The following is a 16,374-nucleotide window of genomic DNA, read 5'->3' as shown; positions in this document are numbered from 1 at the left end:
ACCAAGTACTGTTCTGCAGTGTCGCGTGGGTAGGCAAGTTCGATAAAGACTGGTGAATCATACTGTCTTGGTTTAAGAGATGGTGAAACAACATCTTTAATTCCATAGCTCCTAACAGGGAAAAAATGAAATGAACTCTGGAAAGAAAAATGTAGGCCTAAATTGTGATAATGAAAATTTGATTGAATCTTGTTGTTCTCAATAGATTCATTACAGGCTATATATTGGTATACTGTACTTTTTTTTTTTTTTCACTCCAAAGCAATTGTTCTGAAAAAGGTTATGGTTTGGAAAATCCCATCTAAATTAAACATGAATGCATCATAACACCTGTGGTATAGTCCCTTGACCTGTGAATACATCTCAATGGGCTTTCCTTTATTTCTTTTTGCAAATTTTTTATTTATTTATTTTTTTTGGGGGGGGGGGGGGGGGGGGGGGTTGATTTGGTATAATTGATAATGTGACACTCACTCTGCCTCTACTCTGCATAAAGAAAGATAATTAATCAAGTGGTTTTAACTTGCAAATTTCCCAAGATCAAAAGGAAAATAGTCACAAAAACATCTCTATCTTGGTTTTAAACACTGAAACAAACTAATGTACTGAGCTCTAACCTTTCGTCTTGAAGGAGAAGTTACAGTGGACGCAGTGGTATGGCCGGACATCAGAGTGGGTGCGGATGTGTTTGCGCAGCATGCTGGGTTTCTTACAGCGAATCCCACACTCCTCACAGATGTATTTACCCCGGCCACGCCCCCGCACGTAAACATACTCTTCGTTAGATTTGTATCTGCAGGGTTAGAGATGGAACCATTAGGGACGCATAAATTGGGAAGACAAGCACATGAAAGTAACTATTTGTATTTTGAATAAATAAGTAATTAAGCAAGTAAATAAGTAAGCGAGTTAGCATGTAATAATATTTCTTTATTGCTTATATACATACCCTCCGTCAAATATTTTGACCCGCCTTGGTTCTGTTTTGGATGACAAGTCCTTGTCTGACTCATTGTTGGGCTGAGTCTCTGGTTGTACTTTGCTTCTGTTTTCAGCTGTTATAGACTTCTGGTTTATTAGCACCTGCAGAGAGATGAAAGGATCTACTGTAATATACATTATATATTCACAAATTTCTATCATGCAATCATCAATATATTTGATTGAAGAATCAAGACATTAAGACAAGACAATGACAAATATGTGTTAGATTTTAGAACCTTGCAAATAATAGTTTTGTTCTTACCCTGGGCATGATGTCTTTCAGCTTGCTTGAGTAAGACAAGATGTCAGATTTCCCACTCGTCCTTATTGCCGAGGTGTAGTGTATTTTCTTGGAGCTCTGCTTGGAGTCAAACAGAGACATCACCACCTTGGTGGGCAACCCAAGTGGGTTAGGGTTGTTGGGGCTGACGGTCCAGGCAGCATATGCTGAAATCTTCAGGTCAGTCTGTGGAACATGGAGTGGTTTCCTCTTCATCAAGAAACACCATGTGAAGGTGGTGGCAGTCTTCAGGCTGGGGAAAGACAGGCGATGGCTGTCTTTTGTGTTGACCACAGAAACAGACGAGGTCAGTTTCACCTGACCACCATGGAAACTGGAGGGCCTTATTGGAGATTTGGCAGGAGTCCATCTCTGTTCCTCAGCTTTGTCTTGAGGCTTCAGAGTGTTATTAGCTGGGATGGAAGTGCTGTGGCTACCTGGTGTTGTGTTCAATGCAGCGCCTGGCTCCTGAGGAACTACAGTAGTTGTGTGTTTTTCCAGCCCAGCACTGTCAGGTGACATAGGCTTCCAGTCATCATGAGCCTCTGAGTCCTTCTCCCCATCTAGTTTATTCTGGGGCAATGGTGGGGCCTCAGTTTCAATGGGACTGTCCACTGGTTCAGTGGTGCAAACTTGCCTGACAAGTGTTAGCTTCCGCTGTCGAGTCACCTCTGCCATCTTGGAGTTAAGATAGTTGACTGACCTGCCATCAGTGAGACAGGCAACACCATGCTCATCCTTAGCCCGCTTTTGGTGCTTTTCCATGTAGATGTCCAAGCTATTGGCAGGGGACAGCATTCGTTTGCTAGAGGCAATGGGCTCCTGCTGTGGGCATAGGGTCACCGATGCCAGTTTCTGTGTGCAATGTAAAGACCCGAGAGAAGGTGTTCTTTCTCCCGTATGATTATGAGTGCTAACTCGGTGAGTTTGAGTTCTATCCTTATTTACAGTTGGTGCAGTTTGGATGTCACTATCTACACTGTGAATGGATGAGAGACTGTTCTTTTTGGACACAGAAGGCGCAGGGTTCATCTGCTCATGGGTTATCAGTATCTGTGGCAATGGGGCAGCACCTGTTTGGGTCTGATTGAATGGGTCCCTTTGTTGTCCACCTGGCAAAACAACAGTCTGTGTCTTAATCTCAGAAGCCTGATGACTCTGTTGAGCAACATAGACATTTTTCAGTACATCTGAAGACTTTGAAACACTCAAAATCTGATTGGCAATAGGTATTGTTAAAACTGGTACAGCTATTTGAGTTCCCTGGGTGCTAGAGAATGAAAATGTTTGGCTTCCTCTCAGAGCAGGACAATGCAGTTGGTATTTGGGCACAAAACTTTTCTTTTCTTCAGAGTCTGACTTATTTTGGATATTTTCACGACGGACAGAGATCTGGCTCAGAGGTTGCTGTATCTTTTGGCATATTTGAACCCTTGATGTTTGATGCCAAGGGTGTGGAAGGCCATGGACTTGAGGCTGCTGAGTTGGGTTACCCAAATTAATGCTTTGCACCATTTGCTCATTCTTCTGCAAGGCTGGTTCTCCAGAATGCAAGATAAAAGACTGAGCCATGGTGGGCTTATTGGCAATATGAATCTGTTGGGATCGGTTCTGAATTAAAGAGCTTACATTTGTAATGGAAAGTTTCTCCAGAGGTATGATATTTTTCCGGACAGGTTGCTGACTTTCTGGACCTATCTTTAAAGACATCTGACGAACTAATGGCCCCCGTCGTCTTTCAATGAGTGGCACCTGGGCAACTTGGGAAGTTTGTGCACTTTTTGGCTGACCAACTGGGGACAATGATCTGCTGGGAGAGACATTGCCACAATCAAAGGACTTGCTACGATAGTCACATGAAATCTCCACAGAGGGTTGAGTACAAGTGATCTGTTCAGATGCAGCACGCCTCATCATGCCAGGCACACCAAGTGTGTTGAAGGCTGTTGGTAAACCTTGAGGCTCTGGTATTTTGCTGACACACTCCCCTCTAGAAGGGCTCTCTGATCTGGATGTCTCATCTCTGTCAAAAGAGGCTGAAATGCTGGAGCAGCGAGAAAGACTACTGTCCCTGCTGAGACTTCGTGAGAGGTTTGACTCAAAACTGGATTCACCTGAGGAGTGGTCCATTTGAGCGAGACGAATTCTCTTCTTTTTAGGTGGAAGTTTCTCCGCTGGCAACTTGGACAAACTCTCACTTCTCTGAGGCCAGTTGAATGGATCTGCAGGCTTATCTGCTGGCTCAGTGCTCTGTGGTTCATGTTCTCTGTCAGGTTCCTCTGTGACCAGAATTTCAGGAACCTGGATATTGTTTTGACGAACCAGGCGAGACTGGTGGACAGGGGTAGAGCTTTCACCAACTGCTGCTACTGTGCCATCAGTGCAATGTTCCATCCTTTGTTTTCCATAGTCAACACACTTGGGTATAGACATTTTTTCATGGTAGCTCTCAATTGAAACATTTGCTGTAGCATCTGTTTTGACCTTGTTCAGGGCATCTTTTTCCATACTATCAACAGGAGATGCCCTGTCAAAAGATTCTGATGTCTCAAATGAATTGGGTCTGCTGAGTGAGTTGGTGTGCCTAATGACTGAAGTACCACTGCCTTGCCTCTGCAGGTCTCCTTTAGTAGAAGTGCTGATCTGGGCCTCTCGTATTGGTGACAGTCTGGAATCTGAAGTATCTATACCTCTTGCTACAAGCTGGATCTGAGGTAGTTGTGTCTGGTTGTTTTTAGGCTGTATGTCTACCATGGCACCATGCTGAGAAAATGTCCGACCTGCCAGAGCTGTTGGTAGCTGACATGAATCAAAACTGACAGAGCAAGGGGGAATGGTGTCGGTTGGAGATTGGTCATCGTCATCTCCAACACTCTTCATTTTCCTTCTCTTTCTAATTGATGTCTGTTGATCAAGTATTCCTGAGATGCCTGTTGATCTGGGGATTAGGGGCTGCTGTATGTTAACCTGAAAAACATCTTGCTCAGTTTCTTTAAGAGCGATTGGCTTGTTTTTTGGACCATGAAGCTCAGAGCAATAGAATTTCTTGTGATTTTCAAAATTTTCTAACTTTCTGTACCGGTTACGACAGGTCTCACACTCATACATTGTGCCTTTACTCTGCTGAGGCTTTCTGTTTCTGTCCTGACTGTGCTCAAAAGATCTGCTTCTTTGCATCATCTCTGTGGAATTACTTGGACCATGATAACCCTCATCCATGGAACGGACAGAAGGGAGGCCATGCCCCTCACTTGTGGAAAAGTCCTCCACTGCTACTTGCCTCACTAAGGTACGAGAATGTATTGCTGGATTTGGGGTAGATGGGGCTGATGAAAATACATCATCATTCAATGAACTAATTTTGTCATCAAATGACTGACAAATTCGCAAAGGGTGGGGCTGGGGGGCAACATTAAGGGGAAGAGCAGAGTGTCCTGGTGTAGTAGGCATAGAGTTACTCCTTGTTATTGGCAAACAATCCATTGGTGGGTATTGAGGAGGTACAGAGAGAAGAAATACTGGCTTTGATTTATCTGTAGGGGTGAATGGGGACTTGGGGATGTCTGAGCTGGAACTTGACCTTCTTCCCATTGGTTTAAGGTCAAACTGAAAAGAGTCTTTGAATATGTATGATTTAGGGGAGTCTATGCTACCTCTCCTTGAGAGAGATGTCCTTCTTGGTTTGACACTGTCCAGCTGCTTGTTGTCAACCACTGCCTCATTATCAGATATCAACTTTGAAATTCGCTCTTCCAGAGAGAGTGCCTTAGTTTCCAATGGTGGACGCATCTGTCCCTGTGTGGCTCGTGGCTTTTCCTCAGCTGCTACATGCATTACTGTGGCAACCACAGGAGGGATATTGGGAAGTGTGCTCTTGGAAACGTCTATGTCTGCTGGTGGAGTTATCTTTACAAATGGACTAGGGGGACTCATGGCCTGGTCAGCACTTTCAGAGCGCGAAAAGTAGCCAGAGTCTGTACTTCCTAAACTGCGGGGACTAAGTAGGCACTTGGCCTGTTGCTGCTGAGAGAAGTCTGTTGCTTGTTGTCTCTGAAGCTGAGCATGTCCACCGAACAGTGGAGACTTGCATTGTTGGTCCTCGTCTTCACTCACAGTATCCAGTGAAGGATTTGTACAGTCCACCTCTTTCAGAGATGACAGGACTGTGATGCTAGATCTCAGATTGGCTGTCTGGAACTCTCGTTGCCGTTGTGCAGCAGCTTGCTCAGGTGCTGAATCTGTAACCCTTGGGCTATCTGCCCTCAGAGGGGAGACATTAACTGGGTAAACAACCACTTTTGGAAGGGCAGCTGTCACTTTGGGCTCATAACCCCTCTGACCAGAGGCTGGTTTCATTGACTCGAAGACAGCTGCTGAGTCTGCTTCCCCATGGCTTGCTTGAGCTGTACCTGCACTCTGCAAACTACTTTCAGACAAAGCTGTCACACTGCTCTGTGATGAGTCAGGGTCCAAGTCCGCAGTGCTACCTTCCTCATCACTGTCCCCACTCTCCTCTGCCTCTGAATGTGTCCCGAGGGCTTTGTCAGATTCTTGGGAGAGCGATCCGCCCCCAGATTCGGAACGTGCGACGAGGCCCAGTTTTATAGCATGAGCATGTGATTTCTTATGCTTGTACAAGTTGCTCTTTGTTTTGAATGAGAAACCACATGTAACACAAGGGTATGGTCTTTCTCCTGTGTGAGACCTGATGTGTTTGAGCAGCACACTGGGTTTTGCACATGCCCGATTGCAGTATTCACACACATACTTCCCCGGCTTCTTGGGCTTCTGGTCCTTAGCCACCTGCTCAGCACCAAAGTTCATAACTGTTGCCATCTGGACTTGGTTGCAGCCAGGTGTAACTGGGACCTGAATGGTGCTGGGAACACTGGCTGAGAGGGACTGGCATGTGTGCACAACTGGTGGCTGGCTTTGTGGCAAGGCATTGGAGCCTGAGGGAACAGGTGCATGAGTTATGGTGGACGGTCCAGTACTAAAGCCCATGTGCAAGCTAGGCTTTTCCTGATTCGAAGCAACAGGTATAAAATGTGGTGTAGCATGCTGAGAAGACTGCAGGGGAGTACCCTGGGCAGATGTCTGCATATTACCCTGTAGTGGTGCTGCAATGCCAATAAAGTTACCTTGTTTGTCAACATAATAAGTCTGCATATGGGAAGGTTGAGCCTGGAGGCCAAAATTGACAGCTGGCATTGCTTTTACTTCACTACTGGACTGAGCAGTGAGGGCGGAAGCTGGTTTTCCAATGGCTGTAATTTGCAAGGAGTTTTTCCTCTCAGCCAAAGTACTAAAGTCAGGCTCCATGGCCTTTAGTAGAACCTCAAGGGGAGCACTGGTGTGGTAGGAATCTCCCTCAAAGCTGGGGTTGCTGCTCTTGCTGTCCTTGGGCTGACACACTTCAGCTGCAGTTGAACACCCCTCTTCACCACTGATGGGATCAAGAGACGGTGGCCTTGAAGAGGAAGTTTCTCCTTGCTTCAGCCTTTCATGGTCAGTGGAGGATGCCCCTTCCTCAGGGGATGCTGCAACTGGTTGGGCATATTCTGGGTCTCTGCTCCCACTGGGTGACCTGGAGGGATTGTGGGAAGGACTGTTGGAGTAGGAGGAGCAGGAAGGCGTAGTTTCCTTGGTTGTGGCTCCTGATGTTTTTGACTGCAGGGGCTTCTTCACTGGAGATTTGGGAATTTTCTTGAGCTGATTCTCTCCAACAACCTTTTTCCTCTTCAGGCCTTTTATGTTATCTGCATTTCTGCGACTGCTTTCAGATGTCCCTGTGGATACAAACACAGACAAGAATATGAGTCCATAACCTATTATGCCATGTCAAGCAAAAAGTACATTTTCGTTTCTATGCAATGAAAACGACAAAATTCCTCATGTTATAAGAAAAGCACAGTTGGCACAGTAAGCTGTCTTTTTCAAAACCTTTCCAACCACACCACATGGGCATAGTGAGCAAGAAAGTCACTACTGAGAAAATACATTTCATGTGCTGAATTGTTGAAACTTCCTTATTGGCTCATAAAACTAAAAGCACTTAAATTGAAAATTTGACTGCTCAGATAATTTTAGAATGTGTTTGCACGTGTTTGTATTTGCTTCTACAAATATAATGAAGAAACACTGGTACATTTCAGTACATTTACAGTATACATCATATCAAGTAGTACCAAAGCAATGTTAGGATAAGGTCTTTTAAGTGGAAAAAGCATAAAATGAATGCTCCTCTGAAAATATAATTGATTTTTTGTTTATATTGGTGGTTGCTATGTCTTAAAATGACCGACTGGAGATAATAGTTTAACCACTCTTGCATATACCACAGCATCACTGTATATAAGATTCTACTATAGTCAGAAGTACAATACTGCAGTCTGCTGTAGTTCCCTCATAATGATCAGAGATCACGCTTGTTTGTGATCTTATTATCTCAAACCACAAGTGTCCATTGAATCTACAAGGAAATTATCAGGCTATATGTTTGGTTTACTTGTCATTTATTAAGCACATTTCCCCTATGATAATTTCCTTGTGCAGTGTCAAAACACACATCAAAGACAAAAGCAGCACACACCACCATGGAAACACTTTTTTTAGGGGATACAAGTTTTGGCACAACACCAACGTTACATGACATTTCCTTAAGCCAAAAAAGGAAAGGACAAAGCAGTATTATTATTACAGCATTTTGCATCATGATATATTACCTCTTAACTATATTACCTCTAGCTTACTCATTTCTATTGTCATTACATTACATTATGACTGTCGATGTTGCAATTCTTTGGTCACCAATAGAGATCGATAAAACTCATATATTAGTTAATGCCCCTTTAAGGCTGCAACAGGACTAATAATCTAGTCCTAATTGCTTTGTTACATATCAGTGCAACTTTTCTAATAAAACAAGCAATTGAAATATAGTATTAAAGACATACATGCAGAACAACAACAGATTAATACTAGTGCAATACAATTACATAATGAATATAACATTCAAGGCTATTATATAACAAAAATGTTGTAGTCTACAGCCACTAAAGTGGTGTAACTTAGATAAAGAGCATAACATTCCACATCAAGTTCAAGAAAATCAAGAAATCTTTTCACTGAAGGCAATTGCCTGTGCTCTGCCTTTTCATCAGTATTTTATCACTAGCTGTTCTTCTTGAATAGTTGGTGAAGATACATTCTTTATACAGATATAAGTTCTCCACTCCCTTCAGTCTTTTCCTCTTCTGCTGTGTGTCTGAAGCCACTGAGGCTCACGCTTCATTGCATAAAAAAAAAAAAACATCCTTTCTTCATTTGTGTTTTTCTAATAATGTCAACCTGTGGAGTCTTGGCTGATCAAAAAAGAAAACCTTCAGCAGTTGATAGCACCGTACTGTACTCCATGGTACAGACAAACTGCATCTGCATGCTGTCAACTCTGCACTGTTTTTAAACAGACACACCCATCCAGGATGTCCCATAATTTGTCATATTGGCCCTACAAGGGTTATTTAGGCATGTGGTTTTAAGGACATGTTGCATAAGTTTAGCATTGCCCTGTCACAGTTTCCTGGCTTGTGTAGGTATTTCCCAAGATGAGGTCAGGATTCCTTCGGGGCTCTGGCATAATTAGATTGAGGAACGCCTTGTCTTTACATAAGTTAATCCATTCTCCACACAAACATGCAACCGAAGACCTTTTAAAACAGCATACAACCAACATAATAGTTCTCCAGGCAAACCCTATGATATTCTTGAAATAAACCACTCTAAATCATACATTACAAAGAAGGACCTTTGTATGAACACAGAAGAAAATAGAGTCACTGAAAGGCATGAAAAAGGGATCAGTTTGAGGGTTAATTTACATGTCTGCAACTTAAATTCCATGACTTATAAAAAAGTACAATATAAACAAACATTTATCAGTGCCTATGTACAGATGTAAATGTTATTGTTAAAAAGGAGTTTTGGCTAGACACAGCTACCAACTAAAACTTATTTATTCAGGAAATGTATTATTTGCTTTTTTATATTTTCAAAAGGTAATCTGTATCAACCAGTAGCTAACCTTAACATTACCCCCCCTCCCCCTCCAACCAATCACATGTTGTTCCATGGAAATGAGATGACTGGTCATTTTCCATAACTTTTCTGGGCCTGGGAAACACAGTTTTCAAATTCCATGATTCCTCCATGACTGTAGCAACGATATAATTTGTAACAGAAAAAAAGTCATGCCATGGTGGTCCAGTATGGAAGAGCTATTGATAGAATGAACTTCTTTTAAAAGTAGCTTGTCAAAGGGATTAACCTTTGACACGTAGTGACTTCAGTACTTGCTGTATTTTGAGAAGGGGATTGAGATATTCTTATTAGGTTTGAATCCTTTCTCACGTCTCCACCCAATCTCATTTACAGTGGGTGAGTCAGTGAATGCTTGCACGTCCTGCAAATAAGCTGGGTGTTTTTTGTTTTTTTTAAAAAGGACAAATGTTGTAAGGATGAGGTAAGCTTAGCTGGTTATTTCTCAGGCAACATAAAGCTGCCTTGGGTTAACTTAACTTGCTATTCTATTTGAACGTTACATAACAAGCCACTCAACTAAGCAACATGCTCTTCATGTGTGTAACAACAATGCCATTACTGTAGTTTTACTGTAGTATTCACTATATGCAAGGAATATATACATCAAATTAAAAAAGTGAGCAATATATAATTTGCTGGAAAATCTGCATTGTTTGTTAAACAAAAATGGACAAAGAACTGTCTTTATCTCACTTAAGATAAAGGTCACATGAACCCTAAAATATTTACCAGCCATTCTACAACGTATAATCATGCAATTGCCCTCCTAATTTCAATGTGTCACAACATGAGAATATCAAAAGATCACTATGGCAATCACTGCTGAAACACAAGGGCATATTCCGAGCAGTGGGATGAAAAACAAAACATTGTATCCCCACTAAACTAAAATCTTGCTATTGTAAAACAATGACCAAGGAATGTACCAAATATAAACTATTGTATTACAAATAATTGCAGCGAATGGTGCTAAGTTTGATGCTGAAACAGGAAGCACTGCAGAAATATTTGAATGTAAGGGCTGCTGCAAAAATCCCACAGCAATGGGATCTGCTTCTGAAGTAGAAGTAGCCAAACAGAACTACTAAACTCCATTCTTCAACTAATGTATACAGTATGTGTAAATAGTGTTCAATGAGGGAAGGCACAATTAAATAAATGAAACAATAATACAGACTGAGTAAATCATGGCTAAATAAAAACAAACACAGGAAACAAAAATATGAACTATTTTGACAAACCACTAGTGCAAAGATAAACACATTATATAATAAATATTTTTTAGACCATTGATGCAAAACACAAACTGATTTGTGTCTGTGAATCCTTTCCAATTCAGTGCTGCGAAATAAAGTTAATGTGTGCTTTTAGTAAAAGAGTTATTTTAGGTTCCTTCTTACAGTACGGTATATTCCTTTCAAACTACCAGGTGGTGAAGAGGAAGAGAGAAATTCCCTTAGAAACTTCAACCCTATTGAAAGTGAAAGCATTCTCACTTCCTCTTCGAAAATGTAACTCATTGATTTTTATCCAAGGTCTTGATAAAAAGGTCTCTTACCTTTCTGTGAGCTTTTGGGGTCTTTGAGTTCTTTCTGTGCCTCTTCGATTTTATCTGCAACACAAGGACAGATACCATTTTCAGCACAGAGAACAGTACTGTACAGATGCAAAGAGACTCACGCTCCACACCAAAGGCAATGCAGAATGTAACTAATGATACTGGGGATGCTTCCCACACGGCTGTAGCAGGATGAAGGTCTTTCTAATGAAAAACAGATATTCTTCCATGGCAGAGGGAGTGCACCAGAGCATTATGGAAACTACCATAATCATGAACAGGGCATTTCACAGTGTTTGCATGTGCATGCGTGCGCAAACAGAAATACCACAGTGTGAATATGTATGATAAATATACGGGTTAAGTGCACAAGCAAGTCAATATGGTGGGTTCACTCTCATTATCACTGAGCGAGTGCTTACCCACAGATCAATTTACATATTCAATGCTTACACCCCTCGGGGGAGACAAATTCATTCCATTCAGGCCCTTTTATACGTCACAATAATCACCCACAATCCAGCAGGTGAAGAACCTGTTTCAATACGCACCATATGGATGTGTGGGAGGCGACACATGAGCACTGGCTGTGTGTTACTGTAATCAATTTTAATTATATAAGCAGGCTTAATGTGGCCTGCATGGGGTGTACGCAGTGGAATAAGAGGGAGAGGGTGAGTAAACCCTCTGTTTTCCCGCTCCTGCAGGGCCACTTCCACAGGCTGGCCATGGGCGGAGGCAAGAGGGCACGTGCACACATGACTGTGCATGCACACACACACACACACACACACAGAGAGAAACATGGGTGGTTACCAGAGAAGCAGAGCAGTACTGTAACATTTTTCTGCCTCCTCTGACCATGGAAACTAGATGGAAAAATAAACCAATTTCTGTGCCCTGCACATTACACCAGAATGCAAAAAGAGGCCTCAAGGACCCATGGTAACAATTTTGTCCTAGATTGCACAAATGCAAATTGAGGGTGAAAGAGGATGTTCTTCTGTGGTTTCCAAAATCGCAGTGCGATGCCGGGAATACTCTGAGGAGGGGGGGACACGAGCAGGCCACGGACGAGGTCAGTGGATTATGTCATCATGAGTGTGTGTTACTATAGTCACACCCTGCTCCATCTCTCTCTCTCTCTCTCTCTCTCTCTCTGTATCCCAGGCACACGCCACACATTACATAATGCGTCCCCACCCCTGCGCTGCCGTGGAGCAAAACAAAGGCACCCTGCCAGCAGAAACACAGCAACCGAGGCACATGGGGAGAGGGCAGAGTCTGTTTGTTTGTGTGCGCGAGAACGAATTTGAAAGAAAGGTAGAAAAAGAGAGGCAGAAAGAGGAGAGACTATTTTCTGTTAAGTATCATTTGGCAGCAAGTCATCATGAGCGTGCATGTGTGCGTTTCTGGTGTACGTTTGCATATAAATGACCATGTGAACCGAGCTCGCCCTCTGACAGAGGCACGGGGCAGACTGTGTTTTCCTGGCAAAGAGACTGGCTTGGTGTGTGTCCAAAAGGAGCGGATCAGTAACCTTAGAGAAGCTGCATCTGAGCCCGCACCCTCTCCTCAGTTCCTCTACCCTGCAGAGAGTCGTATTCACCACGCTCTGCAGCTCAACCCCACCGCTTCCTCAAGCAAAGGGTTATGTTATTGCAACCCAATTTGAGATAATAAATGCTTATTTTAGTGGTTAGGAGATTTCGGGGTAGATTTTCGCTAGTATATGCTTCATTGTTTGCACAGCTTGATGCATATGTCTTGTATTAGACCACACTGGCAAACCTAGGCATAAGTGATTACTGCCCAACAAAAATCTTATTAGTGGTTGTGTATGGTAGGAGACCAGAGTATAAGTTATTATAGAGCTGATTGCACCTATTACATAATAAACCGCAAACAGGACCCCCTCATGCTGAATGACAGCCATTAAGTCAGGAACACTACGCCCAGAGCTGAATGTACAAGGCGCTCTGAACCATGGAAAAGAACAGGAAACACCGGGAATCAACAGCCCAACTGACTGGAAAGGGGAAGACAAGGCAGCGTTCCCTTCATCCCTCGCCTTCAGAGAGGACCAAAAATATTCTGTCAGAGTGCCGGACTTATTAAGACAGCAGGGAATGATTACAGGGCTTGTTCATATTTCCCTCGTTATGGCTGGTGGGGTTGCTGTTGTTATTACTGTACCGCCGTTATGAAAGGACACTGGCCAACTTTAAGAAGGGGGTTTATGCTACATATTTCACTACGGGCTTAGAGACATTCATCACGCCATCTCAAATGCGTGTAATTGTCCCGCACCCAGGGGAAAACAATAAAAGGAATGTAAATAAATGTTGCGTGTTGCCCGTGATGAAAACCAGAGTACATTGTGGACTATGCTCCATGACCATGGAATTCAGGGACAGGGAAAGAAAACATTGTTTGAGGGCACTAAACTCATGAGGCCTTGCTTAAACTGCTGCCAGAAACTCAACTGTTTACAAGTGCGGTCTTAAATAAAACAGAGAAAATCCTTAGTTCGTAGGATGCTTGAACATTTTAAGGGTACTGTTCATACTGCCGACAAGTCCTTTGAAAACCCACACTGTAATTTTCTCTGCCAGAGTTAAAGCTATTTCCAACCAATAAATGACACAAAAATTACCAGGGCTTTTGAAGGCACACTGAACCCTTTGCCTAAGGGGCCTGGTATGCTTAAGTAGGCTGTATTGTAAGCGAAAAGCAAATGAAGCATCTGACTGGCTCTCAGAAATAATTCAATAATTTAGCAGAGTATGAATCAATACAGTCCACTAATGTAACATAAACATGTGGAAGAGATATTCCATCAATACAATGGATCTGCATCTGATAAGCATTACATGCAGGGTTTACCATAAACAACAGGTCGGTTAAAAAAGAGAGATGTTAATGGTAAATGCCTAGGTTTGCTTAGTGTCTCTCCGGACAGGTGTGTTGAGCGCTGACTGTCCCATACGGAGAGTGTTGAGTGGGTACAGACGCCTCGGGGAAGACAGATCAGCTGCAGACGGGTGGCTGCATTTCCCTTCCTAATCTTTACCTCCGTTCTCCACCTGACTCCCCCTTCGACCCCCCTGAGTCTTAACCACCTCCATGCAACTTTCTCTCTCCTAATGCGGCACTGTTTGACAAGAGTCCTGCAAATACGGGGCTTTGAGCAGACAAAGCCAAAGGGAGGGCGGTGAAACGCGAACCGAGGTTGAACTAAGCCCTCGGTCTCAAGGTGGCGGACTCATGTCATCTTTGATCTAGGCAACGTGATGCCTAAGGATACGCGAGGATCAGGTTGGGAGGGGCCGGAGTGGGTGGGGTGCATGTCAATTAGGCAGGGATTTGTGCGAAGGGAGTCGGTCTCCTCGTTGGTGCTGTCATGACAACCAGGAATCTTTAATGTGGCCCCCCTGCAGCCTCCAACACCCCCCCCCCCTCTCTGCACTTTCTTGGATGAGTGGGGAATGTGATTACTAGTCCCCCAAGGGCCAAAGTTACGTCATCACATGGGAAACGTGCACGCTTTTGAGTTCCAACGCCCACCTGATGTGAATTTACAATCCATCAGCTATGACTAGGGGTTGCTCAGTAGGTGGGGAAGCCCATCCACACTCCATTAAGGCGTTTGACAGACAATAATCATGGAAGACATGGCCATAATAGCTGCAGATCCAAACACATTCTAATGAGGAGAGCACCGACACCTCGCCTCTGGAAAATGGACGTAATAGAGCCAATTTCCTGTATGGAACCGGGCTCCTGCCTGTATAATGAATAACAATATTACATTACAATGAAGTGGGAACATCAACCCACATGGAGCAGCATCACATCTGCATAGCCTGGCACTGGGTTCTCCCAGAGAGAGGCGGTGCCCCCCCTCTGCCTGCTGGCCGACTCTGTCAGACAACCACCAGGCTCCACACACCCAGCCTCCCTCCCTGCCAGCCTGTAACACATTCATATTTTGCTCAACAGCCTGCCCTGCTGGGCCTCACTATGCCAAATGGCGCCCATCAACGGCATAGTGGCAGCTTTTCATGGCAGCGCACATAGTCCATATGCATGGCATTCATGTGTTTCAGATGGCTCTGATGGCTTGGCTTCAGCGTGGTGCTGCGTCTCCCTCGAGCATCACAGATATGTGTTAGGGAAAAGCACTAGTTGTTTTGCAAAAACAGCATCTGCGAGGTTGTGGTGTGATCACTATGCACGACACTACGCCAGTATACCACCAACAAGCTAGAACAATGCCAGTGGACCACAGTCTGGGCAGATGGGCGACGACTGCCAATAATAAGTCAAGTGCTGCAGTAAATCATATTACAGTGTGGCGGCGAGCGGAGCCCCCTGTTAGTGACTCCAGTCACTTCATCACGCCATGTTTAATGTACCCACATACTGTATTATGACAAATAGCATTGTAGGTGGTGAAAGGTTAAAGTCATTTGCCTGATAGTGTGTAGCAAGCTCTTACACACTGGGCTGTGATGGATCTTGTTGAGATAATACAGAGACAGACACACACACACACACACACACACACAGAGAAGAGAGGAGCAGTAGGTGGATTGTGTTTGATGTGTGGATGATAGCAGGTTGATGTCTGGGGACAGAAGGATGGTTGCACTGCCAGCTGGATGATGGCTGCACTATGTAGCATAGCAAACTGTAGCTGGGTTTCATTGAGAGGAGAGGAGAGGAGAGGAGGAGAAGAGAGGAGAGGAGAGGAGGAGAAGAGAGGAGAGGAGGAGAAGAGAGGAGGAGAGATGCCTCAGCAGGCTGGAGATGAGATAGGAGTCGGCAGCTGCCCCCCTCTTCCCTGTCACTGTGCGGGAGGGAGATGGAGATTATGTAACTTGAGCACCTCCAACAGCCTGCTGTACACACCCGCCTGTGTACAAACACACACACACACACACATACAGTATACACGCCCACAGAACACACACACTCACTCACATAGGCTGATGCATACATAGAAAAAAACATGATCCAACTCAACAAAAACAGATACACACTATGGACACATACTGTTATGCTGTTGGTATAACTGAAAACTCTGCATGGGTTTTGCTATCAGTGTTTTTATTTATTTTTTTATAAGGAGGACTTGGTTTCTGTAAGCTGCAGGAAAGAAAGCAGTTTATAGCCAAATACTATAGGCATTGTTGCGTAACAATTTTGATAAACAACCCATTTGCTGTTTTATATATTGACAGTTTGTTTTTTTTACATCAAAAATGGAAAAGCAACAATATTCCTTCTCTGTAACAGTGAATTCCACTCAGCATCACCCACTTAACAAAATGCAATCAGGCTACATATTACTATATTGCTAAGTTGTGACACAAGGAGACGCTCCTGCTACAACAGTCATAATATCTGGAACGTACGTGACCGTCGCACAATTCCTGCCGACTTGAGG

General features: G+C 43.7%; 1 protein-coding gene across 2 annotated transcripts in view; it reads right to left on the bottom strand.

The window, feature by feature from the left end:
* hivep1 (HIVEP zinc finger 1) overlaps nt 1–16,374 on the bottom strand; it is a 45,133-nt gene that overhangs the window by 3,644 nt on the left and 25,115 nt on the right. For both annotated transcript variants that reach the window (XM_071901390.2, XM_071901391.2), the window contains 4 exons: nt 10,923–10,976; nt 1,247–7,053; nt 950–1,083; nt 618–793 (listed from right to left, as the gene is read on the bottom strand). In XM_071901390.2, the coding sequence (XP_071757491.2) occupies nt 618–793; nt 950–1,083; nt 1,247–7,053; nt 10,923–10,976 (6,171 nt within the window). The remainder of the gene's footprint in view (nt 1–617; nt 794–949; nt 1,084–1,246; nt 7,054–10,922; nt 10,977–16,374) is intronic.

Source organism: Centroberyx gerrardi, chromosome 19 (assembly GCF_048128805.1).
Source record: "Centroberyx gerrardi isolate f3 chromosome 19, fCenGer3.hap1.cur.20231027, whole genome shotgun sequence".
In the NCBI taxonomy this organism is placed as follows: domain Eukaryota; kingdom Metazoa; phylum Chordata; class Actinopteri; order Beryciformes; family Berycidae; genus Centroberyx; species Centroberyx gerrardi.
This window is presented reverse-complemented; position numbering and strand designations above follow the sequence as displayed.